General features: G+C 44.1%; 1 protein-coding gene across 1 annotated transcript in view; it reads right to left on the bottom strand.

Moving 5' to 3' along the window:
- The window catches only part of ITGA2 (integrin subunit alpha 2), a 659,006-nt gene that overhangs the window by 268,330 nt on the left and 363,935 nt on the right, over nt 1-26,741 (bottom strand). Inside the window, exon 13 of the mRNA XM_069627259.1 lies at nt 24,775-24,918. Coding sequence (XP_069483360.1) covers nt 24,775-24,918 — 144 coding nt within the window. The remainder of the gene's footprint in view (nt 1-24,774; nt 24,919-26,741) is intronic.

Raw genomic sequence — 26,741 nt, 5'->3', positions numbered from 1 at the left:
GCTAGTTACACAGAGACCATGGCAAAAAGAAAACGGTTCCTGGAAAAGATGCTCAGGGAGTGGGACTTCACGTGTGGAAGGATCGAGCCGACAAACACACACAAGAAGGCAATATTTGTATCCATCGATCATCTAGGACTTTATTAGGGTTCATGAATAAGATGTAACAGATGAGCCAGAGGAACATGCAGGACATATCCTTCTGACAGACACTGGGAACCCACATCACAGAGAAGATGGAACAGGTCCAGTGAATCCCTGCACCAATCATTCATCAGAAGATGACACTCTCTTCCAAATAAATGCCCAACCAGGCACCATGGAGCACGAGTGGGGACATTTTGAATCAGCACTCAAGGGCAACAGACAGATGAGTGGGTGAATGCCAATTGAAGATGCAGACTGAGAATACTGACAACACATCTAACACACAGGAAAGAGAGTGGGAGAACGACCGTGAGTGTGTGAGACAGCACTGATGTGCAGCAATTTTCCCTGGCCATGGGAACAGCATCCCTCAAGGGAGAATCACCAATGGGTATGATTGACCAACATTCTTCACTGGGAACATTTTTGTGTTACGAGCTGGTGAGGGCAAACATTTGGAACAGTGTCCAAGTCAGAGTAGATGTTGTGGGATGTATTGACCCACTCCGCTATACTATGCAGCATCACTCTACTAGTTAGGGTGTAAGAAACAGCAACAATGGTGGCAAAACTCTTGTGCGCACCAAAAACCTCCAAGACTGCGTTCCTCAACACACAAAAAGATGGATGCACAACCTGATACCCATGGTGCATGTGTGGGGGAATAGAGCTTCCCCTGCAGAAAATGTGCCAGTGGGCTCCATGACAAGCAAACATAGAGTGCAGAGGGAGAAGCAGCGCTTTGCAAATGAAACTCAAAAATGTGCCTGTAAATGACATTTACATTGTGCTAAAAATTCCAAAATGACTGTACTCAACACTTCTCAACATTCAAAATCTTGCTTGGCAATACAATTCAGTATTCTTGAAGCTTTGTGAATGTAAAAAGTCCTAAAATGTAAAGAGCAAAACATTTTCTCAGAAAAACCAGATTGCCTATTGATGACAGCCCCTGTCAAAATCTGTGTGCAGAACACTGGGCTACCTGTGGATGACAGCTTCTGTCAGATGAGCTCTCCTGATGAAACTTCAAAGTATTTAAACTACAAGTCTGCGAATTAGAAAACATAAAAGGATTGTTGCCAAAAGGAATACAGATCTCAGTTGTGTTTTTGATCCCACAGGTTTAAAGCTAAGAAAGTAATTTATGTATGTCATTTGATACAAGAGGTTTGGTCTCTGTTGGATTTGAAGAAATTATGAATAAATTAGCCTGGCTGGGCCTGCAAGAAGTGGAAAAACAGGTTTCTCCCAAGGGGAGGGAAATCCTCTCAGCAGAAACTCACTGGTAGAACATAACTGTGGGTTAGGCCAGACTTTTGTCTACAGCCAGAGAATGAACAATGGCGATCCTCCAGCCCAGGAAATGGACGTGTGAAGGGGTCATAGATTGCTCCTTGAAGGACTACTCCTTGAGCTCCAGGGAGAGACAAAGGGTGGACCATTTGTGCCAAGAATAAATAATGAACATTTTTTAGAGACTCATAACTTGTTATCCAAAGTAGTGAAAAATTTAAAAAGGGCAATTTTGTTAGTCTAATTTTCGACTTTACATTTCAAGAGGCTACCAATGTATAAATATACATTTAGGACAAAATTTGATTTTAATATTAGTGACTAGGGGAGGTTTTTAAGGACTGTAAAAGCCAAACCATAAATGTGACATCATCCGTCCTTGATCCAATCACTGAGATGCAAGGCAGAGATGAGGTCCTGATCCAATCCCAGTTCACAGGGGCGAGCTTAGTTAAGCTGGCTCATACACACATTTTATGATGTCATTTGAAAGGATAAATAGAGACAGCTTACACAGACTTACCTGCTGACCGACTTACTCACTCACTGACCGACTCACCTGATTCCAGTGAAGCACTTTGTTCCTGCATTCTACATCCAGCCTTTAACATCCTTAAAGATCCAGATGCCAAGAATCTTGCCAAGCAGTAGCTGAACCATTTTCAGCAAGGCCTCAATCCTCAAATTTATTCTCACAACCCAGTGGAATGCTGTGGTGTGGGAAATCATTCTGAACTAGCATCCTGAAATTATCTGGCTTGCTACCATAAGGCTTGCCTGATGAACTCGCTATCCCGCTGATTTAAACTACCCAGAAACAAGAAGGGCAGATCTTGTGCATTCCGGTGATCGGCCTAGCTGATCCAGTCCCACGCCTGATGTACTCTCCTTCCTTGATAGACCCAATCCATTGACCAGAACCGTGACTGTCCAAAAATTTTAAATCCATGTGGATTGTGAGTATTAATAGGACGCTAGAGAACTATTACATATCTTGCTTATCTTGTTCTACTCTAATCTCTGAACTATCCCTATTTTCATAAACTGAAACAGTGTCAAAATCGTTAGTGCTACCTTATTCTGTCTAGTTGCTAAAGCGCCATTTTCATAGTCATCTTAATTGTGTAACTCAATAATCCCACTTTGAGTCTTTGGACTAGTGCCACCGGGAAAGTGATGGGGATCTGTTACTGAAGTCATGAATCAGTCTCAGAACTTACTGTGTCCGGACTTGGTCGCCTAGCCAAACGCCATATTTTCCGATTCTAAACTGAAGTCTTATCTAAATCTCGTGTCTTTATTTTCGAAAAACACCTCTTACTAAAACCTCCATAACTCCCTCAATTTTTAAGATAAAATAGCATAAGGAAAAGTTTGCAGCGAATTGACATTACACGTGTGGATTAGCTTTAAATTATTTCCCACTTTGACTTTGAGATTGTAAAGGTTTTCTTTTGATTACATCATTGCTTTTGTATGCCTACTGTTGCGCTCACCTGGTATCCACGGGGACACCACCCAGCCCTGGTTGGATGATTTGCACTCTCAAACCCTCTCCCGGTCCCTTGGTAAGGCCTCTGGTTAAAGATGGGTCTGCAATATAGGAGAGCTGGATTCAATACCAGATTGTCTTTATGTTTTCCCACCACCCTTGGCCTCAACTCCTTCCTCCCCCTTGGGACTTCTCCTTACCTTAATATTGTAAAAGGTGGATTCTCTTTCCTGCTCCTCATGGCAGGGGTGCGTAGATGTGGGGGGAGAGCAGCAAGCAAGTTACTTCACTGGTGCAAGCCCCCCTGTGGGAATCCAGGCCTGCTGCAACTCCGTAGGTTTGCTGCTTTACAGTCTTTATATGCAGTTCTTATGTTCCTCTTAGCTCGAATAATAATGTCTTGCTTCTTTCCTTTTAGGTATGGAAAGGTATTTTGGTGTTGTCATGCAGTTTGAAGATGAGCATAGGCCATTAGGCGAAAGCGCGATGTGCGTGATGATGTCCGGTGAGTAATGCGCGATGCGTGGCGCTGTTTCGCCTTTTATATTGCTAACATGTGTCTTTTCTCTCGTTGCAGGTTGCGATGTTCCTCGCCGAGCGCCGTAATGTTCCAACAATGATACTGACCAGGAGATGACTACCCAGGTAAGAATTGTGTGGCTTTCTTCATTCGGGAGGAAACGTGAGTAAACGCTTACTAATGCTGTCTTTCTTTCTCCTCTTCTCAGGTTATGGTATTCAAGGATGCATGCAGTGCCGTATGATGGAGTTCGTACCTTCAGGTGAGCGGAACTGAAGTCAGCGATGGATTGAAGACAGGATACTGTTCCAGGTAAGTTTCGTAGTGTTCTTTCTCTCTCTGCAGGCCTTGGTTTCAGGTAAGCTGGCATCAAATAACTGGACACGGTGAGCATTACGCTGCCCACAGCAGAATTAAGCAAAGCATGTTCTGCTGTTTGGGTGTGGTTTAAATAGTCTCAGATAAAGTAGTCCAGGTAAAATAGTCCCAGGCCTGCCACACCCAAAGTAGTCCAGGTAAAGTAGTCCCAGGTCTGCCACACCCAAAAGACTAGACCGCATAGCTCAGTTCCTTATAACTGAGCCATGTGTGTGCCTCCATGTTGGCTGAACAACCCCCCCCAAGTTAAATAGTGCCAAGTAAATAGTTCCATTCTAATGTTGGTCTTCATGATGGTTATGAGCCTGGCGCCAAAGGCACCAGGACTGACTCCAATAGAGTCTTGGATGAGGTTTTAAGGCCTTTGACCTGGCCCGAACTGTAAGGCTGACTTGCCAGTGAGGGCCAGGGGCAAGGGTCATGACACCCACATCTGTTCATAGTGGCTCCCATAGAAATGTATAATAATTCAAGCATTTTGACCACATTTGGTGTTTTTGCTCAGCCAATTTCAAAGCCAGCTGACAGTTGAAAAGTGAATTCCGTTTTTCTCATGTGTTTAAAGGGGGAAGGTGGGAGTGATATTCTCTTGATCTGTGTTATTCCTGAGTACCTGATCTCTTCTCACATCTCTTTAAATTGCCTATTGGTGGGTTGAGGGGTGTTGAAGGGGGAACCCTTAACTATAGTGCTATCTGTTCGAAACCAATCCAAAAATATTATTTTCTTTGCTGCATTTGTTTTTGTGCTCATTACTTGATTCTTAGTGTATTAAAGATTATATGTGTTCTGTCACCCCATTGGTGATTGTTGTTACCTATTAAAATATATTGTGATTTAAATTCTAAATACATAAATAAATATTTACCTTTGCAAAGTAGCCTGATTCCTGGTTCAGTGGGAAAGGGGGGGGGTCGCAGGAGAAGGGTGTGATATGACTGGTATATCGTTCGGAATATTGAAGTTATAGATAAAAATAAATAAGGGTTTCATTTGCGCAATACAATTCTTGGGTGTGTGCCAGAATGAAATCACTTACAGCTTGGGGGCTTGTCCAGGATCCTGAATTTGATTTACCACTCATGACAGTCTAACACAGCATGCTAGCTGGCAGGGTACAAATACCTTGTTGGCTTGGCATACTGTGCTACACTGTACAAGCACCCCCTCAAAAGAAATACTCAAAGGACTTGGGCCTGTTTGCAAAAGTAAAGTAACCCTGAGATAAGTCAGAAGGAAATTAATATTTACGGAATGGCGACCCCAGTGGAAATTAATATTGCTAAGGAACACCCACTGCACAAATTGTTTGTCAGGGATGAATGGCCAGAACAGGACAAACAGGTATGCTTGCAGGGAATAAAACAACAAATCGCTGAAATTGACCTTAATATTTGACAGGACAAGGGTCCATTACATCAAACGCTTAACAAACTATACAAAAATAAAAGAGGAGCAATGCAAAATTGCCAAAATAGTGTCCTACCTGTACCTCCACATAGGAGTCATACAGGAAAAGCATGCAGATCATATAGATTTGACAAAGAGGCAAGGTGAAGCACTGCAGAAAATCCAGAGCAATCTGGACTCTGCAGAGCAAAGGCTCAAGGATAGCAAAGAATCAGAAACAGAGGCTAGTCAGTATATTACCAAACTCCAAGAAGATCTGGCTCTCTTACAGCAAGAGAATGCAGACCAAAATACCCAGGTACAGACACTGCAAAAAGAGTGTTAGGAAAGGTTTGACTCTTTACAACAGAGTCAAAAAAAGTTGGAGCAACAATTAACTTTTAACAGAGCATGCGCAGAACAGATAGTCACTTTAAAGAACCACCTAGAATCCTTGAAAGAGGAAAATAATAAATTAATTATTAAAGACATCCACTCCCATGAGGAATTTTATGAGGAGCGTCAAAAAGCTAGTGCATTTAAAAAACAGAGGGACAACCTGGCTGCACAGAGGGGCACTCTAACTCAGGAGAGGGACGCCTTAGGCCAGGAAGTCACCCAATTAAAAACTTAGTTAGAGGAAAGAAAGCTGGACATTTTTGGTGAAATCAAAACTGATTATGAAAAGCTGCTAGAGCACACCAGGCGGGTGGAGGATGCTTTGGAAAAGAATATTCAGACCAATAAGGATCAAACTCAGGAGATGAGTCTCCTGCAGCAAAAATTGCCTCGGTATTTCCAATCTAGGCAGGAAGCACAGAGAGACATTGAGGCTCTCTGTGAAAAGAATGACAGGCACCACAAACAGATAGCTGTGCAAGAACAAATCATAGAGACCAGTAAGGCCTTAATATGTTAAGTGACCTCAATGCAGCAATCCCACTAAGTCAGTGCCTCATCTGGGACACCCAAGGGAAGCCCTTATTTATATATTTTTATGACAAGTTATAATCTGGATGAGAAACCCTTATATAACACCCCTCTCTTTGAAGCCCCCTGACCTCACTGAGCCAAGAAGTAGGTTTGTTTTGCAATTTACAAGATTTATTGGAAAAATTAAACATTTGATAGCACACTTATGAGTATAATGTTGATCAACAATGGATAATGTTACTCTAGCACACTCCTTTACAATCAAAGAGGAGTTAGTCTAGAAAGTATGAGGTAGCAGAGAATGCTTTTATGGTTTCAATGAAAAGCAATGATGGAAAAGAATGCAACACAGGAATAACCTTGATATGATTTCAACCAAAGACAATGCAATCACTTTCCCCCCTTGTGGCAATTCACTCCCCCCCTTATGCAATATAAAAAGATGGAAAGAAGAGCACACAGTTCTCAGGAATACAATCAAATGTAGTTCAGTTCCCGTTCCCCCCCCAGCAAGCTTAGAGAAACAGGGATGGTTTTAAACACAGGCAAAAGTACTTTTAAATGAGGTATGCAAAGAAGGGAAAAATATGCTAAAAATGATTTTAATTCCCTGTAGGAGGTTCAGGGTAGGTGATAGCTATTTAAGATTAGTTCAAGTCACACTACCAATTATTCATGAGAGATTATTAGGTTGAAAACGAATTTTAGCAGTGCAAGCAAAAGCAGCTATTTTGACAGGTGAAGAAATTGGGCCAAATCGCAAATCGCGGCACATTTTCCGAGTGCGTCGAGCACGATTATGGAAAAACTATAATGAATAGAAAGTGGGTTTGTTGGAAAGCCTAGGATCTTAGCTTTAAAATGAAAGTTAAATATCATCCCTAGCACATACGGATCAAAAGATACGGACGATTTTGTGGAGGTAGTTTCTCGAAATTAAAGTAAACTTCATAATGACAAAATTACACTTTTACAGCTTTGAAATGAAAGAATGAACACACGATTCCTATGATGCAGTTCTGGACAGGTTAAAATGGTTTGAATCAGATTATTCTAGAGTAAGAGATTGGTCCTGGACAGTTCTATTTGAGTACTCACACTATAAATTTGAAATAGGCCGTCAGGGTCTGGTCAGGTTTGCTCTCTCTGGTACTGGTTCTGCTCACAACGATCTGGCCTGAGTCTGCTAGCGGCACTTCACAGCGGCTCTGGTTCTAGCAAAAGTTCTTGGCACTGCACAGCGGTCTGGTCTCTGGTTCTGGGTACAGCTCTGCTTTCTGGGTGTTTCTGGCACAGGGTTCCAGGCCAGAATCAAACAGCTTGCCTGGCTGTTGAATAGTTTGGTTAGGTTTGCTGGATGCTGAGGCCTCTGAAAAGGATTCAGTTTGTGGACTAGGCCTCTCTGCTACAAGTTCTGGAGTTTTGATTCTAAGTTCTGGAGATGGTCCTTCTGGATATTGTCTGGTCCGGCAAAATGCTTCGCAAGAAAATGGAAAGTGAGTGCCCTGCCTGTCCAAAGCAGTCTCTTTTTATGTGTTTTGAAAATGGGTGTGTGCGTGGGCATAACTAAGCCTGCCCCTCACAACTTATCATTGGCCAAGTCCTCCTCTCTCCCTTGATTGGGGGAACAGAGTTGTGAGTCATCGTGATGAGGTATGTTCATGGGTCAGAGGATCCTTTGGTTTCACTTAGAAAAATCAATTTTACCCAAAACACATATTTCCCAGATACACAGTTTGTTGAAATTACATATACACATCATCGATGAATGAAGGTACATTCTTGCTCAACTCTGATCTTCCTAAGAGCTTGGGTTCAGAAATGACAACTTTTTACCCAAATTTACACAGAGGTACACACCCCTTCTGGGCATATTACAGTAAATTACTAGGTCTCTAGCATAAACCCAGTGTCTGCAAGATTAATAAAACGCAGGGTTTGGTCTTAGAACATCGTACAGAGTGGAGTTTAGACTCAAATTGTAGGTACATTTCTCATATTAAGGATCTCCAAATTGTACATTTCTGTCATCTGGTTACAATTAGTTATCAGTATTCTTATAAAACATATATTTGCCTTCAATTCAATTCACAAAAGTGTCTGGGTCCGCCCCCAGAAGCTTGGTGAGTCAGACGGTCACATGTCCTTCCTTCCAGGCAGAGCACTGTTTACATATACACATTAAATCAGCATATTCTATTCAATTGAAAGAGTCTATTGTGTTGTTTCCTGCAGGCTGCCGGGAAGTCCCCTCCCTCCCAATCAACAGGGCCATGTGAGATCCTGGGCTGTTTCTGGGAAAGGCAGGTGTGAATGTTTTCCATGGACAGGCAAGTCTTTTGAACTGTTAATTGAATCAGGCTGCCTTTTTGTGAGGGCCTGGGACCAGCAGGGGTTGAGACTTCTCATTAATCAGCAAGCCTTTGAAGTCCCAGCTAGCCCAGGATCCTTTTGCAACTCCTGAAATACAGTTCTCCTATCAGAGTTTAGATCGCCAGCGCCCGTTAGTGTCCAATGCCGGTACTGCACCTATTTTTGGGAGCTGTCTTGAATTAATACATTTCAAAAAGAAAGGATTTTACTTGATAGTATATGATCCTTGCTTGACATGGCATTGATGTGGATCTGCATTAGAGTAAAGTAGAACACTCAACCATAGTTGGATTTTTGTTTGGTGGTTTCGTGCCCATGATCTTAGCAATTTTTGACATTAATTAAACTAATTAACTAATTTTTGAAGAGCTCTCGGTGCAACCAAAGGATGGGTCTGGGAATTGTCAAAAGTGGATGGTGGCATATCTGTCAGGTTTTTTTATGCTATCAGCAACGCACAGTGATGTTGTAGGGCTCGGATGCGTGGGTGAAAACATCCCACAAATAGAAGAGCAAAAGGGTCAGATTTTGGCATGTTATCAGTGAATAGGGGCTGAAAGAGATGAGGTAAGATGGGAAAGAGAAACCCCTGAGCATAACCTCAGGACCCCTGGCACCAGGGACTTTAATCGCTTCAATCCCATGGACTCTGCCACCCTCATGTCCGCTGGCTCATATGAGCCAAGGGCCACGGGGATGGTAGACTTCAACACCATGGGAAACATGGGACTGACAGATCAGCGCCTCCCAGAAATGGATGGGCGGGCATCTATGTACAGATTCCCAAATATTAGGGCCAGCCTCTCTGATCAGGAAGACTCCAATGAGGGGAGAATCACAGAACTTGATCCTCAAAAATATCATCTACCAAGGGATCAGTCAGTCAAATTTGGTGGGGAATTCCATGAAATTAGGCCCACAAAGAGCATCTTAAAAACTTCTTCCCAGCTAGGGCAGTGGGAGAGGGGGGTACTTAGCCAATCCTGGGAGCAAGGGAGAGTCAGAAGACTCTTCTGAGTGCCACAGGTCTCAAGAGACTAGGCCCCCACATTCTGCAAGCCATTCCCAAGCCCGCAGAACCAGGGAGAGCCTAGAGGATCAAATAGCCACCTCCTGTAGCAGTGTGTCACGACCCTCAGCCCTGATCCCCACTGGCAAGCCCATTGGCCAGGTGGAATCAGGGCTCGGATCACTAATAAGGCCTGGCATCCGATTCTCAGGCCCTCTTGGGGCCACTCCTGGTGCCTTTGGTGCCAGGCTCATCAGTAAGGAAAGACATCTCCTTGAGAAACTACTTTATTTAGGCTTTCAGCCAACATGGAGGCATCCGCATAGCTTGATTCCTAGAACCAAGCATGTGGTCTAGTGTTTTGGGTGTGGTGGCCTAGGGACTACTTTACCTGGACTACTTTACAATGGCTATTTAAACCACACCCGAACAAGACAACACGCTTCGCCGTGTCCAGATTTCTCACGAGCCTGGTGAATTTCGGACCTGCAGAAAAACCAAGAACATCGTTAGCAGCAGAATCTTACCTGCATTCATCATCCTTCACTGCTCGCAGCTCCTGGGCAGCTCTGTTGGTGGAGTTCACAACCCAGATCGAAGGACCTGAGAAAAGGAGAAAGACATCATTAAAGGAGGTAGTGGAGACATTACAACCACAAAGCACTTAAAGACTTACCTGGTTGGTTGCCTTTCGTCCGGCATAGCTCCGGAACTCCATCTGCGCTGGGAACTCACCGCGACCTACGAAAAGAGAAAAGCACAGGTCAGTGAGGACAAGACATTGCTGCGCTACGCAAAGCGCCTCCTTACCGCATCATAGCGCTATAGCGCACCATCATCTCCCGGTGAGAACCAGCATATCCAGTTCTCCAAGCGGACTCTCTGCGCTCCTAGGGAGATAAAAAAAGAGACATTTAGAACAGAGAAATGGCATGCAAGAATTACGACGCCGTCAATCGCAATAAGACCTACCTGAAAGACACTACAAGGGCAGCAGTCAGTGAAGTAAATAGACCGCCCGTCCCACAAAAGATAACGTGCCCCTGCCGAGAGAGCAGGACGGAGAGCCCACCGATTCCGACAACCAGGTGAGAACAGAACCTGGAGGGGCTGGAAACACAAGGGAGGTGGGGGAAAAACTTACCTTGGTCGCCCAGTCCTAATATAGTCTTAATTTCCAGGCGGAATCCCACCAACACCAAGACCACACCAGGGAATCATTTGGAAGGGCACCAACCATCAACTGGCTCGGTGGCGTCCCCGTGGATACCAGGTGAGCATAACACATTGCCTCTGAGACAGAGGATGAGTGGACAAGGGTGACCAAAACTAAAAAAGACAACAAAATTAAGAGGGCCCTACTGAAAGATCCCCTGAAGCAAATAAAGTACATTAGGAGCGTCATGTCAAATATTCAGTTTGGGAGCACCTCGAGTTGTATGAGCAAATGATGGACACTATCCACCTGAAGGATAGCCAAAGTTGCATTCAGTATGTCAAGTGGACATGTTCCCCTGAAACTCTGGCATCTTTGCAGGGCTGGAGGATCAGAACCATTCAAGATGGTCCACCTATAGGGCGGCCATTTTAAAGCACTTCTCAATACATAGAAACCCTCCAGAGGCCCGCAAGGCGCCCTACAATCTGCAATGTGGGGAAGACCAGGCCCCACAAGAATTTGTACAAGAGCTGAAACGTGCCTTTGCACAGACCACCAGAAGGGTGCACACAGACAGTAGGGAGTTCATCAATACCTTCTTTCATGCACTCCCTAAATACGTTATGACCCAGCTGGTGAGGGACTTTCATGAGAAGAGATCACTAGACTGGGTCATTGAACAAGCAACTCGAATTTATAAGTTCAGAAACCAGTAGAAAATAAAATTGCAAATAAAATCCCAAAACCAACCAACACCCCTGCTGCTGCTAAGGTGGTAGAGGTGAAGGTTGCCCCCATTTTAGATCCAGAGATGGGGGTGCCTAAAAATATTCCTGTGCAAAATCCTCCTAACCAAAGACCTAGCAGCCCCTCTGGCCAATCCCAAACCAGTAGTTAGGGAGGTAGCCCCACAAATGGGACCCCTAACTCCCCTGACTATATCAGTCCCTGTTACAAGGGCAACAGACCCATCCTGGGCTATGTGTGGACTCCCCCAGCCCGAGGGGGGATACAACCAGGTAGCTGCCAACCCAGGAAACTTCCCTCCTAACTTTCCTCAGGAGGGAAGTAATTCCCCAAATGCCGGGTTGAGTTTCTTTCCCGGTACCCACCAAACATCAACCCCCAAAACAACCCTTCTTTCTTTCCCCACTTTCCTGAGCCCAGACAGCCCAATATGGGAGGGTGGAGGCCAAGGGTGGAGGGGTACCAGAACTATCCCCACCAAGGGTATTATGGGAGAAGGGACAGTTACCCTTCCCGTGATCAACCTAGGGTAGACCAGAGAACCCTGTACCAGCCACAGCGGGTGTCCCAACTGGAGCACCAGTTCCAGAACTTGGCAAAGGATCTGGATTGCATGTTCATTGCTCAGCAGAACGCTCAGATGGACATGGCGGCACAGAACCCCTCAAATCAAGGGTCTGGTACTCCAGAGCAATGATGGGGGGAGAACCCCGACACCCACCAGCTCCCAGGGAGGAGGCACAAGGGGAAGGGGGCAGCCCACATTCAGAACCATGGGACCCAAAACCTCCCCCATATCCAACTGTGCCCCTTTTTCTTACAGGTTCCCAAGCTCCCAAACAAAATCTTGCCCAAATCACCCCTCTGTCAGAATCCAGATCAAAGAGATTAACCCACCAATTGGTCCAAAATGCACATTATCTTTGCCCCGTTGAGGAAAAGGAGGAATGATTTTGTGCCCTGGTCCAAATACAGGGGCAATGTACATTTTTGGCACTGGTGGACACTGGTAGACACTGGATCTCAAGCCACCCTTCTGTCAAAAAGGGCCTTTGATCAGCTGAATTTGCGAAGGGGGGAGAAATACTGAATCCCTCTCACCCTTCTTCCTGGACAACTTCAGAACTTCGATGGGAAGGAAATTCCTGTCAAAGGGACTGCGGATTTAGACCTTAAAATTGGGCGACACAAGGTGAGGCACACAGTCTTAGTTGTGACTCCAGAGGGCACACCATATTTACTAGGGAATTACATTCTGCATAGATTGTCCCCCCTAATAGATTGTGTAAACAAATTCCTCTGGACCCACACTAACCGACCAATAAAATTAAAACATAGTGTGAACCATGTTAGTTTAAATGGCACATGCCACATGGTTGAACAAAAACCTGACCAAATTGAATTCCATTTCCAAAATAACCAAATCCCTGATGTGACAGTAGTTGCAGTAGGTCAACAAACTGGTGATGGGAGTCCTCTCTATTTCTGAAAATCAACCTTCCTTCCAGTCTTAAGTGGCATTCCACACTGGAAGGGAATACTCTGAAATTCTATACAAATTCACAATCAGAAAATCTCACTTCTATAGTCCAAACTGATGGGAAACCCATTCAAAGCTTGGCTGATATTCACAAAATTGGAGAACAGTTGTTCATCCCTATTCATTTAAATGAGGGGAAGGATGCTGTACTCGCCCGAGTGTGCATGAACAACGTTAAGAGCTTCATCAGTGAGGCCATGTTCCGAAAACTCGCAAAAGATCCAGCCATTCCCACATTTAAATTGTTAGACAAATGGGAAATGGACCTGCAAACACCCAATTCCAAACATCTCCTGCCTAGCTGGTGTATGCTCAAAATGTCCATAGGCAACAAGAGCATAGTCCATAATTGTTCGGTCATGCGAGATGTCCCTGCTGCATTTTATCTACGAAGTAACATTCTCAATCGCTTTGCCATTAGTTTGGACCTAAAAAACTTCAAAGCCTGGTCCATATTAGTGGGTAATCCCATGGATTTTGATGACCCAGAGAAAGTATTTCGGTCAGCTGAACTGCTGCCAAATGCAGTTGAAATTCAGATTGGAGAGGAAGTTACCATCCCAGAACAGACCCGATAATTCTCACTTAAAGCAAAAATTAAAAGAGGACAGAAACTAAAAAATCATGACGCACATGTTCACCTCAATGCCCATTTCCCACAGCAGGGGATGGGGTTAAACCCAACACCACTAGTCAATACAGAACACAATACCATTCCATTAGAGGTGGATAACAGCGACCTTAGGAGTAGCACTCTGGGCGCTGGCAACACCATTGGAATGTCAGTTGATGACCAACATTGTTCCATAAATTTAGGTAACTAACTGGTAGGACCAATCCCCAATTACTGTGTTGACAGTGATAGCGACGATGACCCAACACCAGACAGGATCTTCACCCGGCATGGGGGGAATTTCCTGGTGTACTCTTCCTGCCCTTATTGTAAGGAAGATGTGACCTGTGACTTCAAGAGGGATGAGGTGATCTGTCAAGTCCATCAGGACTGCCTTCCCCACCTGAAGCCATCAGTCCAAGTCAGTACTTTGACCAGGGACTTCTCCACCCAGCTGGAGGAGGCCCCTGAGATAGCCAAACCAGAAGTCTTTCCGGGCTTCAGGCAGATGGCTGAAGAGATACTCAACCTAGCTGATGCCTGTGAGACTCTGGAGCAAAAGCAGAAATTGAAACAAGTTTTCTTAGATTTTCAAGATCTCTTTGCGGTGGACTCATATGACTGTGGTTGCACCGACATCCACACAACAACAATTCCCACGGACCCTGACATGACTCCAGTGTTTGTCAAGCATTATGGCTTGCCCCTCGCATCAATGGAGTCCCTCACAGAAATAATTAAGAACCTTGAGTCCCATGGGATAATTCGTCCAGTCCACAGCACCTTCAATAATCCGGTGCTGGGGATTTTGAAACCAAACGCCAGTGGAGACTCTGTGCTGACCTAATGGGTCCATATTCCCGATGGCCTCTTCCCTACATTGACCAAGGGCTGGCCCAGGTCCAGGGGTCAAAGGTATACGCTGCCATTGACCTGACCAATGGGTACTGGACTGTACCTCAGTAGGGAGGACCAATACCAGCTGGCCTTTACCGTCGGAGGGGGGGGCAGCAGTACACTTGGACCCAGACTCCCTTCGGATACATCAACTCCGGCAATTAATTTAATATCTCTCTGCATAAGGCCATGCCCGACTTGGGTGAAAGGGGTAACCTGGCCTATGCTCAACTGTGGAGGAACACCTATCGGAGATCCGTTATGTTCTGACACAGTTGAGGACTGGGGGAGCAAAACTCTCTTTCCAAAAGGCACAGTGGTGCAGGACCTGTGTCAATTTCCTGGGGCATGAGATAACTCCTGAGGGTCTCTGTCCCCAGGAAAAGAAAGTAGAACCACTCCAGAAAATAAAAGACCCCATAACTCTGCGAGAACTAAGCAGCATCCTTGGAATAAGTAATTACAGTAGAAAGTTCATTGAGCATTATGCAGAGATCAAGAGACCCCTGATCCATCTGTTAAAGGGGGGGTCAAGTGGGAGTGGGGTCCAGAACAAGCCAAGGCAGTAAGACAACTCAAAAGAAGCCTCTCATAAGTGCCTTGCCTACCTTGCCCTGTCAAAAACAATGAGTTCTTCTTGGAGACAGGGTTCTCAAATACATACTTGACAGCAGTATTATACCAAAAGCATGACAAGGTCAATAAAGTAATCTCCTATGCGAGTAAGACTTTATCCTCTGTGGAGGAAAAATTCAACAATTGTGAGAAGGCACTCCTGGCAGTGGTGTGGGCATTAAAGTATTACTGCCCATTTATCCAGGGGGAACACATCATAGTGGAGACTCCACACCAGCCTCTGCAATATCTTCAAAGTGACAGGATCAAGGCCCGGTAATGCGGGTAATTCCCAAATTAATTCCTGGATTGTGTTAATGCAAAGCTTTCTTGTGGAGGTCAGATATGGCCAAAATAAGAAGAGTCCCCTCGTGCAAGGTCTGGCTGACTTGCATGATTGTGCCAGAGAAACTGTCTCGAGGATGAAAGTCTTAAAATCAAGGGCAACATGGAGGCATACCTTAATTCCCCACACAAAGTCTATGAAGAAGACAAGCGTGAGGGAATGCCCACCTTCTATGTGGATGGGTGCTCCTACCATGTTGATAACAACTGGTAAAAGGAACTTGTGGCCGGCGTGGGGAATGCATGGGTGAATGATGCCCCAGAGCCCTCAGCTGGATACAAAATCAGTCCCCGCAGTAGTCTAGTCAAGTGGCAGAGCTGATGGCTGTGCATCAAGCCATCTTCATTGCTGTCCAACATCAACTCCACAAACTCGTCATAATCACTGATTCAGATTATGTACGGAATGGGCTCATGGAGCACCTGGTTAACTGGAAAACCAGAGGCATGCTATGTGCTAACAATAAACCACTAAAATATGGAAAATTAATACAGAATATTGATGATCTAGTCACCTCGAATGGGATGATCATCTACTGGAAAAAGATAAAGGGTCATTCTAAAGTAGAGGGACCAAACAAAACTGGAAATGACCTAGCTGATCAGCAGGCCAAAACCGGAGCCATCCAAGGGGATCTACTTGAGATTGAGTCCCTGTTGGGGGAAATCCAGGTCACTGTTATCACTAGGTCCCAGACAAATGCTCACAATGAACTCTCAACTGCCCAATGGAGTTAGGAGACCCCCGATGCTGATTTGATTATGGCTCAAAAGGGGGATCCAATAATTGGTAAGTTTTATGAACACATGGAGGACCCTGAGAACTTTCCCCTTACGGATACTGATTGCATTGGGAAAGAGGACCTCAGAGTGTTGATGAAATGTCCAAAAATGTTCTGAATCCAAGACGGTTTGTTGGTGAGGAGATCCATTTCTGGCCATGACCAATGGGTGGTCCCCACCGCATTCTGAAGCCTGATGCTAAGTCACGCCCATGATGAGGTCACAGCCGGTCATCGGGGGTTTCATATGACACTTGAAATCTTGCAAGAGGTGGCATACTGACCACACATGTGGCAGGACCTCGACCAATACTTGAAGGGGTGTCTTGTGTGTGCACAATTTCAGCCAACATCACTCACACACCGTGCTCCCCTCCAAAATAGGATTATGACACTGCCTTGGTCAGATTTGCAAGTCTATTTTATCAGGCCTGTGATCCGCTCCTCTAGGGGAAACAAGTACATGTTAACCGTAACATGCTTGTTTAATAAATGGGTGGAATGTCTCCCGGCCCCAAACTGCAAGGCAGAAACAGCAGCTGCCCTGATGATCAATCACATCTTCTCGCGTTTTGGACTACCCCAAATGATTGAGTCAGACCAAGGTAGCCACTTCACTAGCGAAGTGATGACAAAGATGGGGGAGATACTTGGGGTAAAAAAGAAACTACACATTGCCTACCGGCAGTCCTCTAGTGGTGGTGTTGAGAGGTACAATACAACTATTGTGAGCATATTAAAAAAGTTTGTGGCAGATTCTGGGCCAAGTTGGGACATTTAATTACCCCTTGTCCACATGGCCATCAGATCTACCCCTTCCTCTGCAACAAAAATATCTCTATTTGCACTGATGACTGGACGAAGGATGGTGCTACCCCAGCATCTACTCTACAGAACCCAAGAGCAGACCTTGATAAATGCCTCCACAACTCATGAGCATGTTGAGAATCTGAGAAAACACCTTCAACATGCTTTTGCCTATGCTCAGCAGAATCTAGAAAGATCTGCAGACAGTATGAAGACCCACTATGACCTTAGGACAACGAAAAAGGAATATCAAGTAGGAGACTGGGTCTACTTGTACAATTTCCAACGGAACCAAGCCAAGGAGCGCAAAATCCTCCCAACTTGGCGGGGTCCTTTTTAAATTGTGGACAGAATCTCACCAGTCGCCTACAAAATATGCATCCCCAAGGGCAGTTTGACAGAAGGGGAAGACAAGTGGGTCCACATAAACCAGCTAAAGAGTTGCCTCCTAGGCATACTTTGCGGCAGATAGAAGGGCTTACCGGAAACCCAGAGGGGGAAATTCCAGACACCTAGAAAAATTATTAAATCTTCATTGATTACACCTAAGAAAATGAGTAAAGGATCACTGAAGAATAGATGGGGTATATTGCCAATTGTTAAGGAATGCAAGTATCTTTCCCACTGCTGACATCCCCCGAAGATGCGTGGACACAGTAGTGGGAACAATTTCCATAACCATGCCGTGTTCTGTTTTCTAGCATTTGAACTAAGAATCATCCCAAGGATCACCTAGGAGGACCATTCGGGGACCTGGAGAAAAAACCCAAGGAATCCGGAGTATCGTCCCATGCTAACCTGAACAAACGAACCAGCGAGGAGAGCGTGTCGCCTCAATCACTGGCAGGAGAAGCAACTGAATTTCTCCACATGGACAGAAAAGAACATCCCGAACTCCCGACTCTCCCTCGACTGTAGGTCAAAACAAAGTCAGGAGGGGGGTATTTGTGGGATGTATTGACCCACTCCCCTATACTATGTGGCATTACTCTGCTAGTTATGGTGAAAGAAACAGCAACAATGGCCACAAAACTCTTGTGCGTGCCAAAAACCTCCAAAACCGCGTTCCTCAACACACAAAAAGATGGATGCACAACCTGCTACCCATGGTATATGTGGGGGGAATGGAGCACAACCTGCAGAAAATGTGCCAGTGGGCTCCATGACAAGTAAACATAGAGTGCAGAGGGAGAAGCAGCGCTTTGCAAATGAAACTCAAAAATGTGCCTGTAAATGACATTTACTTTGCACGAAAAACTCCAAAATGCCTGTACTCAACACTTCTCAACATTCAAAATCTTACTTGGCACTAAAATTCAGTATTCTTGAAGCATTGTGAATGTACAAAGTCCTAAAACATAAAGAGCAAAACATTTTCTCAGAAAAAAACGGATTGCCTATGGATGACAGCCCCTGTCAAAATCTGTGTGCAACACACTGGGCAACCTGTCAATGACAGCTTCTGTCAGATGAGCTCTCCTGATGAAACTTCAAAGTATCTAAACTAAAAGTCTGCCAGATTAGCAAACACAAAATGATTGTTGCCAAAAGGAATACAGATCTCAGTTGTGTTTTTGATCCCACAGGTTTAAAGCTAAGAAAGTAATTTATTTATGTCATTTGATACAACAAGTTTGGTCTCTGCTGGATTTTTAATAAATTAAGAATAAATTAGCCTGGCTGAGACTGCAAGAAGTAGAAAAACAGGTTTCTCCCAAGGGGAGGGAAATCCTCTCAGCAGAAACTCACTGGTAGATCATAATTGTGGGTTAGGCCAGACCTTTGTCTACAGCCAGAGAATGAACAATGGCAGATCCTCCAGCCCAGGAAACAGACGTGTGAAGGGGTCATAAACTGCTCTTTGAAGGCATTTCCCAAAGGAGCGGGCTACTCCTTGAGCTCTAAGGAGAGACAAAGGGTGGACCATTTGCTGCCAAGAATAAATAATGAACAATTTTTAGAGACTCATAACTTGTTATCCAAAGTAGTGAAAAATGTAAAAAGGACAGATTTGTTAGTCTAATTTTTTACTTTACGTTTCAAGAGGCAGTGGAACTGTGTAACATATTTTGGACAGGAATACCAATATATGTGGTTTTATGGGAACTGTATTAATGCTAGAATTGTTAATCTTTACACACACATCCCTATGATAAAAACACACATTTGTGGAAAGTTGCAGAAAGTTTGGAAAATGTGTTCATGGCGAAATGGACACAATTCTGCAGAAAGGGGAAACAAGATCCCACAGCTGCGGGATTTTGAGGAACAGCTACCACATAAAATATGGAATCTTTGTATGTGATTTTTGTAGAGGCTACCAATGTACAAATATGAATTTAGGACAAAATTTGTTTTTTAATATTAGTGGCTAGGGGAGGTTTTTAAGGACTGCAAAAGCCAAACCATAAATGTGACATGATCAGTCCTTCATCCAATCACTCAGATGCAAGGCAGAGATGAGGTCCTGAACCAATCCCAGTTCACAGGGGCGAGCTTAGTTAAGCCGGCCCATAAACCCATTTTGTGATGTCATTTGAAAGGATAAATAGAGACAGCTGACAACACAGACTTACTTGCTGACTGACTTACTCACTCACAGACCGACTCACCTGATTCCAGCGAAGCACTTTTTTCCTTCATTCTACATCCAGCCTTTAACATCCTTCAAGATCCAGATGCCAAGAGTCTTGCCAAGCAGTAGCGGAACCATTTTCAGCAAGGCCTTAATCCCCAAACTTATTCTCACAACCCAGTGGAGCGCTGTGGTATGGGAAATCATTCTGAACTAGCATCCTGAAATTATCTGGCTTGCTACCATAAGGCTTGCCTGATGAACTCGCTAACCTGCTGTTTTAAACTACCCAGAAACAAGTCTAGCTGATCCAGTCCCGCGTCTGATGTGCTGTCCTTCCTTGATAGACCCAATTCTTTGACCAGAACCGTGACTGTCCAAAAATCTTAAATCCCTGTGGATTGTGAGTATTAATAGGACACTAGAGAACTATTGTACATCTTGCTTATCGTGTTCTACTCTAATCTCTGAACTATCCCTATTTTCATAAACTGAAACAGTGTCAACATCTTTAGTGCTACCTTATTCTGTCTAGTTGCTAAAGCACCATTTTCATAGTCATCTTTATTGTGTAACACTGATCCATAATCCCACTTCGAGTCTTTGGACTGGTGCCGCTTGGAAAGTGATGGGGATCTGTTACTGAAGTCATGAATCAGTCTCAGAACTTACTGTGTCCCATCTTAGTCGCCTAGCCAAATGCTCTAGCCTTGAGTATAAGCATAAGCCATATTTTCCGATTCTAAACTGACATTTCAGCTCCCACTTGTACCTAACACCCCTAGCTATCTCTAGAATCCAAAACTGCAGTGCAAAACAGTGCGATTGACCCATTATATCAAAAATTGCATAAGTAAAAGTATGCCAAAAATTGACATTTGGAAACGTTTTACACGTGTGGATTAGCTTTAAATTATTTTCCACTTTGACTTTGAGATTGTAAATGTTTTCTTTTGATTAAATCATTGCTTTTGATTGCCTACATCTGTTCAAAGTGGCTCCCATAGAAATGTATAATAATTTAAGCATTTTGACATTTGGTGTTTTTGCCCAGCCAATTTCAAAGCCATCTGACAGTTGAGAAGTCAATTCTGTTTTTCTCTTGTGTTTAAAGGGGGAAGGTGGGAGTGATATTCTGTTGATCTGTGTTATTCCTGAGTACCTGATCTCTCCTCACAGCTCTTAAAATTGCCTATTGGTGGGTTAAGGGGTGTTGCAGGGGGAACCCTTAACCATAATGCTATCTGTTTGAAACCAATCCAAAAGTATTATTTTCTTTGCTGCATTTGATTTGTGCTCATTACTTGATTCCTAGTGTATTAAAGATATTATTCAGTGTTCTGTCACCCCATTGGTGATTGTTGTTACCTATTAAAATATATTGTGATTTAAATTCTAAATACAGAAATATTTACCTTTGCAAACTAGCCTGTTTTCTGGTTCAGTGTGACTGGGGGGATGTGGGGGTCTCAGGAGAAGGTTGTGATATGAGTGGTATATCTTTCGGAAGATTGGATCTATAGATAAAAATAAATAAGGGTTTCATTTGCGCACTACATGCTGGTTCGAGACTTGGGTGTGTGCCAGATTGAAATCACTTACAATGTGGCCTAACAGCCTGTTTTTCTCTGCTCCCCTGGAGGTGGAGCCAAAACTGATTTTAATACAATTAACTATTTTCAGTACTGGCACAGATAAGCTCATAATTAAAAGAATGACTGCTTCCCTGAAGAATTCCCGATGGTTACGATTGATTGGATCAAGCATTTATTTGCACTGTATGCCTCATCCTCAGCACTGACCAGGTGAGAGCCACGAGTCTACGTGTCTTGAGAGCCTAATTTGCAGAGGCCTATTGGATACCGTTACTCTAAGGTCAATTTGATGCACACACACTCACCAGCCATTCTCACACTCTAACAGCTCATGCTCAACTAACAAGCTCAGAACACTCATTCATGGCATGACCCTAACATTCTACTGAGATACTCATTCACCCTGCAGCCCTGCACAGCAGTCCTCACTTCCTTATACACTGCACATAGTGCAGTAGGAGAAACAGGTAATCAGGGGCTGGGGGTTCACCACTTCACCTAACCAGTAGCAACATGTCAAACATAAGATCAGTCACAATGAAGCAGTGCCGCGAATGTGACCTTCGTGAGCATCACCTCTAAAGGCATTTCCCAGCTCCATATAGTGGACTCAGTCTCTCAATATTTCCGGCAACTACACTAATCCCAAACACCCCCCTTTGCAGTGGACAAGTACAATAAGATTTCTCTGCAGGAATCAGCCTATCGGTTCGGGAGTGAAAGGTCATCGGGACACATTGTGGAGTCACGTTAACATGAAGACCATCAATAAAAGATTTAATGCTACCCTGCGGAACATAATTCAATGCCACACCGTAATATCCTGACAGCTCCTGCGGGGTCAGAGCTCCTTGGCACCTAACTACCCCGTCCAACATTATTAGAGTCCCAACCAGTGCCGCAGAACATGAGATGTCATAGAGGCACCACTGCCAAGCATGGTGGATACAGGATCCAGCCAACCTACAGGACACACATCAAGAAGCCGTTTAGAACTGCTTTGGACTCGGGTGTTCTCTGAACCAGAAGACTGCAACACACATATCCAGCTCCCCAGTCTCTTAGTCTGTGCAAAGATGGTCTCCCTCACTACCACCTTCCAACTGCTATCTGCACCTATTGGGATTACAACTTGAAGTCGACCTATTCATTCCAATAATCACACACACTTTCACCCTGAAATGTACTCCGTGTCTGTTTTCTAGCTGCATAAGATAACTTTGAGGCTCATTTTAACTCAATGAGGATCATTACATGTTGGGGGGTAGTGGATGTTGAGCCCCTGTCTCCTGACCCATCAACTTGTTTCTCGTTAGCTTGTTGCAACTGTTGCACTTGTTGCACTGTATTACATGCCCTTATCACACACTGCACGGGAATGGCTGCTTTATTTACATAGTTATATGAGCTGTTTATACACTTGGCATCCTCACACTGACACATCTTAGGGGCACACTCAGGCCACTCTTTCACACTGTGTACCCAACATTCTACTCAGCTGCGTATTCAACATACGTACACCGAATATTTTATAATCATGCACAGGTGACCAGCCGTATTAAGACCCTCCCCAGTTGCCTTCCTTATGCATTATTGAATGAGCATTCTGCAATCATGCACAGGTGGCCAGGAGGATAAGACACACCATAGCTTCCTTCCTTATGCATTATTGAATAAACATTCTACAGTAATGCACAGGTGGCCAAGAGGACAAGACACACCCTAGCTCAGCCCTTATACATTATTGACTGAACATTCTATAATGAGGCACAAGCGACCAGCAGGATAAGACACACCCTAGCTCACTGCCTTATTAATTATTGAATGAACATTCTATAATCATGCACAGGTGACCAGCAGGATAAGACACACCCTAGCTCACTTCCTTATTAGTTATTGAATGAACTTTCTATAATCATGCACAGGTGATCAGCAGGATAAGAGATACCCCAGCTCCCTTCCTTCTGTATTATTGAATGAACATTCTATAATCATGGCCAGGAGGATAGGACACACCCTAGCTCCCTTCCTTATGCATTATTGAATGCAGACACAATGTATGTCCATCCATCATATTGTAATACTCCCTAATACAAGGCATAGTGGCTTAGTTCTTCACACTGTTCTTAATGCATGACTTGCAGACGTTTCCTATGTTCTTACATGTATTCTCCTTTGATTTGAGCGTAGATTCAAACTCTTGTATCTCTTGTTTGTTTCTCTAAACATGTCTTTTGAACCAATAATCGTGCTCCACATACTTTGTCCATCGTATTTACTTGTGTCCTGGTAGCAACGTCTAAGTGGGTCTAATAGTTGTATGGGTGTTGTGAACTGCTTTCATAGACATTTGGTACCCGCTGTTATCGGAAAAGATGGGCAGTATGTTTTTTTCCTGCTTATGGGTAGCGGTGCCTTGGCGCTATCAGCACGGCATCGCCCAGTCCACGCCATAATCTTTTTCATGGTTTGCTTCATTCAAATTTAATAAGCTGCAACAAAGGCAGTGATTTGACAGAAATATGTCGGTGCTAAAGCTCATAGATAAAAATATTTCAGACAATGTAGAAGTCACAGGTCAATGTTTCACTCTAGGATGCAAAGGATTTCAGAAATGCAAAAATACAAATTCATAAACAACCTCAGTAGTTTATGGCCTTTCATTTAATAGTCAGTTAATTGAAAATGCATTTAAGAGCTACAGTGTTTGAGAATTACATTTGAAATGCAGATTCTATGCTGCAGGTGCGTTGACAATAAAGTAAATATTACAATTTGAGGTTACAGAAGTAGGTTAATGTATGACATTTTAAGTATTAACATGGATGTGTAGCCATAAGAGCATGAACATAACAGAGTTAGCTGTAATCCAAGCTGCAGTGAAGTGCGAGCAGAAGACTGAGGGAGACAATGACAGGAATTACGAACACGTGGTGCGATGAGAGATGGACCATCGAGCAAGTTTGAAATGTTAATATGGAATGTAACCTTCGAAGGCGAAAAGGCTCTTCCTCGCAAGAGATAGAACTTCGTTGTTCTGAAAGAAGCGAGCAGAGAGAGGCAGGCAACTGTATCGAAGGCTTCTGCGCATGCGGCTGGAAGCAAAGTAATGTTGCGAGCTGAGATCTTGGTTGAAACACAGGACATGGATTGTGTGAGAAGGGACATTACTGAGAACGCACGTGATAATGGGGGGCCGGAGATGTAAGCACTAGAGGCAGCCAGAGTTAGACGCATGATATAGAAACTATACAGGTGGGTGTCAGAAGGAGACAAGGCTTACATGGTGTCAGAGAAGGAGGGGCGTTTGCCTGTTTGGAGCTTTTCTTTGTGGAATACGGCTTGAGCTTATATTAAATGGGGGACTGGGGCCTGCTGTAGAATGAGATGGTTTGCCACTACGTCTGCTCGTGAGGTTTGTGTAATACCCTAGCCTTACTCGGCCATAATTCAGAGTAACAACACTAAGCCAGACGGTGTGTAGCTGAGGCCCTGCGTCCCTGTAAACTCAGAACAATGACACATTCAGAAACTGGTATGTCTTCAAATCTACCAACAGTACCTTAGTGACTGAAAACAAATAGACTCGCCCTTCCTCCTTCTTCAGGCCATTCATGAACATGGGAGCAGCGACCAGGAGCACGTCTGTCACCGAATCTCTGTTCACATCCACGGAACAAATGACGCTGCCAAAGTAAGAGCCGACCTGGAACAGACAACAGAAGTGGCGCTCAGGAGCTGGCTTGCCTGCACCAGGCTCAGGCACACTGTAGAGTGCAGTGAGACTTAGAGACATGGAGATACATTCATGCTTTTACACCTGTTACCGCAGGATGTGTGACTCTGTGTGAAACGTCTACCCCTCCCCAAAGGAATAGCTGATGTTTGCCCGTGTGTGAATTCACATGACTGTTGATCTGTAAGCAACCATGCATTGCATTCATCTGAGTTACTGAGATACATTAGTAGCAAACAGACAGTGGATCGATCAGCGATAGCTTGGGGTGCCCAACTTTAGGGTCGTGTGCGGGATCCTCTAAAATATGAAGCAGTTGACATGCAACACTGCTGCGCATAAGGCGAACACACCACGCAATGGCAGATTAATCTGCCTTTCTGTCTGACGCCTCACCTGCACTTATACTGACAGTTTGACTATTACCATGCTGTGAGTCATTGCCCAGGTGCACCTGATTTATTTTGATCAGGGTGCCAGGACACCCCTCTATCAGGTGGCAGAGTCTGTGAAAGCATCTCTACCTGTTTGGCGTGCCCATAGTCTACCTGGACTCCTCCTTAGTCTCTCCCAGAGGGCATTATGGGTGCTTGGACTACCTATCGCAAGGAGCCCATTGGACGTATATCGCACAGCATTTGTCCCACTGCACATGATTTGTTAGTATGCACGAGACCCACAGACAAATGGCTGTTCACCATTTGCATGTGACATAGCCCAATGCAAATGAGAACACACGCATTTCCGTTCATGCTACTGCCTGCACATTCAGTGTTAAAAGCAAGGACGTGTGACCCCTTCCGAGATACCAAATTGCCTAGGACTCGGTTTTGTTTTCCTTTTTCTGTTTTCCAACAACCTAAGAAAATCGCATTTCACTTATTATATCACATAGATCTGTGGCATTGAACGAATGTTCCAAAGTATCAGAATGGGAAACGTGGTGCATAACATGGCCATTGCTTATAATAACACCCTTTGGCACCCTTCCCTTTTCTGCAGTCCAATAATCTGCCCCAGTTATCAGGGATGTCATTTCACCAAAATGCCAGTGGTAGAGGAAGTGACATCACACGAGCCTTGACCTTTGATTACATCACAGAAAGTGATGTCATTTGACCCCGCCTCAAAGTGACATCACGGGAAGCGATGGAACACAACCTTTCACCCCTTGACAAAACAGGAAGTGGCATCACATAGCATTGTTCCTAAGTACACTTTGAAAAATATGGTTACGATATCACTATAATGTGATATAAATTTCATACACAAATGGATCACCATAGGTATTGTTAATATCAGTGTGTGTAACCCCATATTAGCAAATTACTTTTAATGCAAGCAGACGTCCAAGGCCAAACGATAATGATGTGTTATTATATAGCACTTACGCTTACACGATTTTTATAGAACAAATAAACATACAATATCACCCAACCTGTTTTGGTACTCATTTATTAACCTCAGAAGTATGAAAGGCTGAGTTGAGACGTTTAAGAACAGACTAAATCAGTGACTCACTCCCTGAAGTGTGCCTGTAAATAGACCTTTAATGAGTCTAGCAATCATTGTATTGAATTCCAGAAAGACACATTTTGTGTTCTTCCTATTCTTTCTTATTTAGGGTCACTGCTCAAAGAGTTGCACTTGTGGATTCCCGTTTTTTTAAAGAGGCCTGAACAAGAAAGCTAGCCACTCCAGAAACAAAGATCCACAAGCCACTGGCCACATCCCAGGAGCCCAGGAGCTTACATTTAACATATATACATATAGATATATTTTTCTACCATTAT

The sequence above is a fragment of the Ambystoma mexicanum genome, chromosome 6p (genome assembly GCF_040938575.1).
Source record: "Ambystoma mexicanum isolate Mex_15411 chromosome 6p, UKY_AmexF1_1, whole genome shotgun sequence".
NCBI classification, from domain to species: domain Eukaryota; kingdom Metazoa; phylum Chordata; class Amphibia; order Caudata; family Ambystomatidae; genus Ambystoma; species Ambystoma mexicanum.
This window is presented reverse-complemented; position numbering and strand designations above follow the sequence as displayed.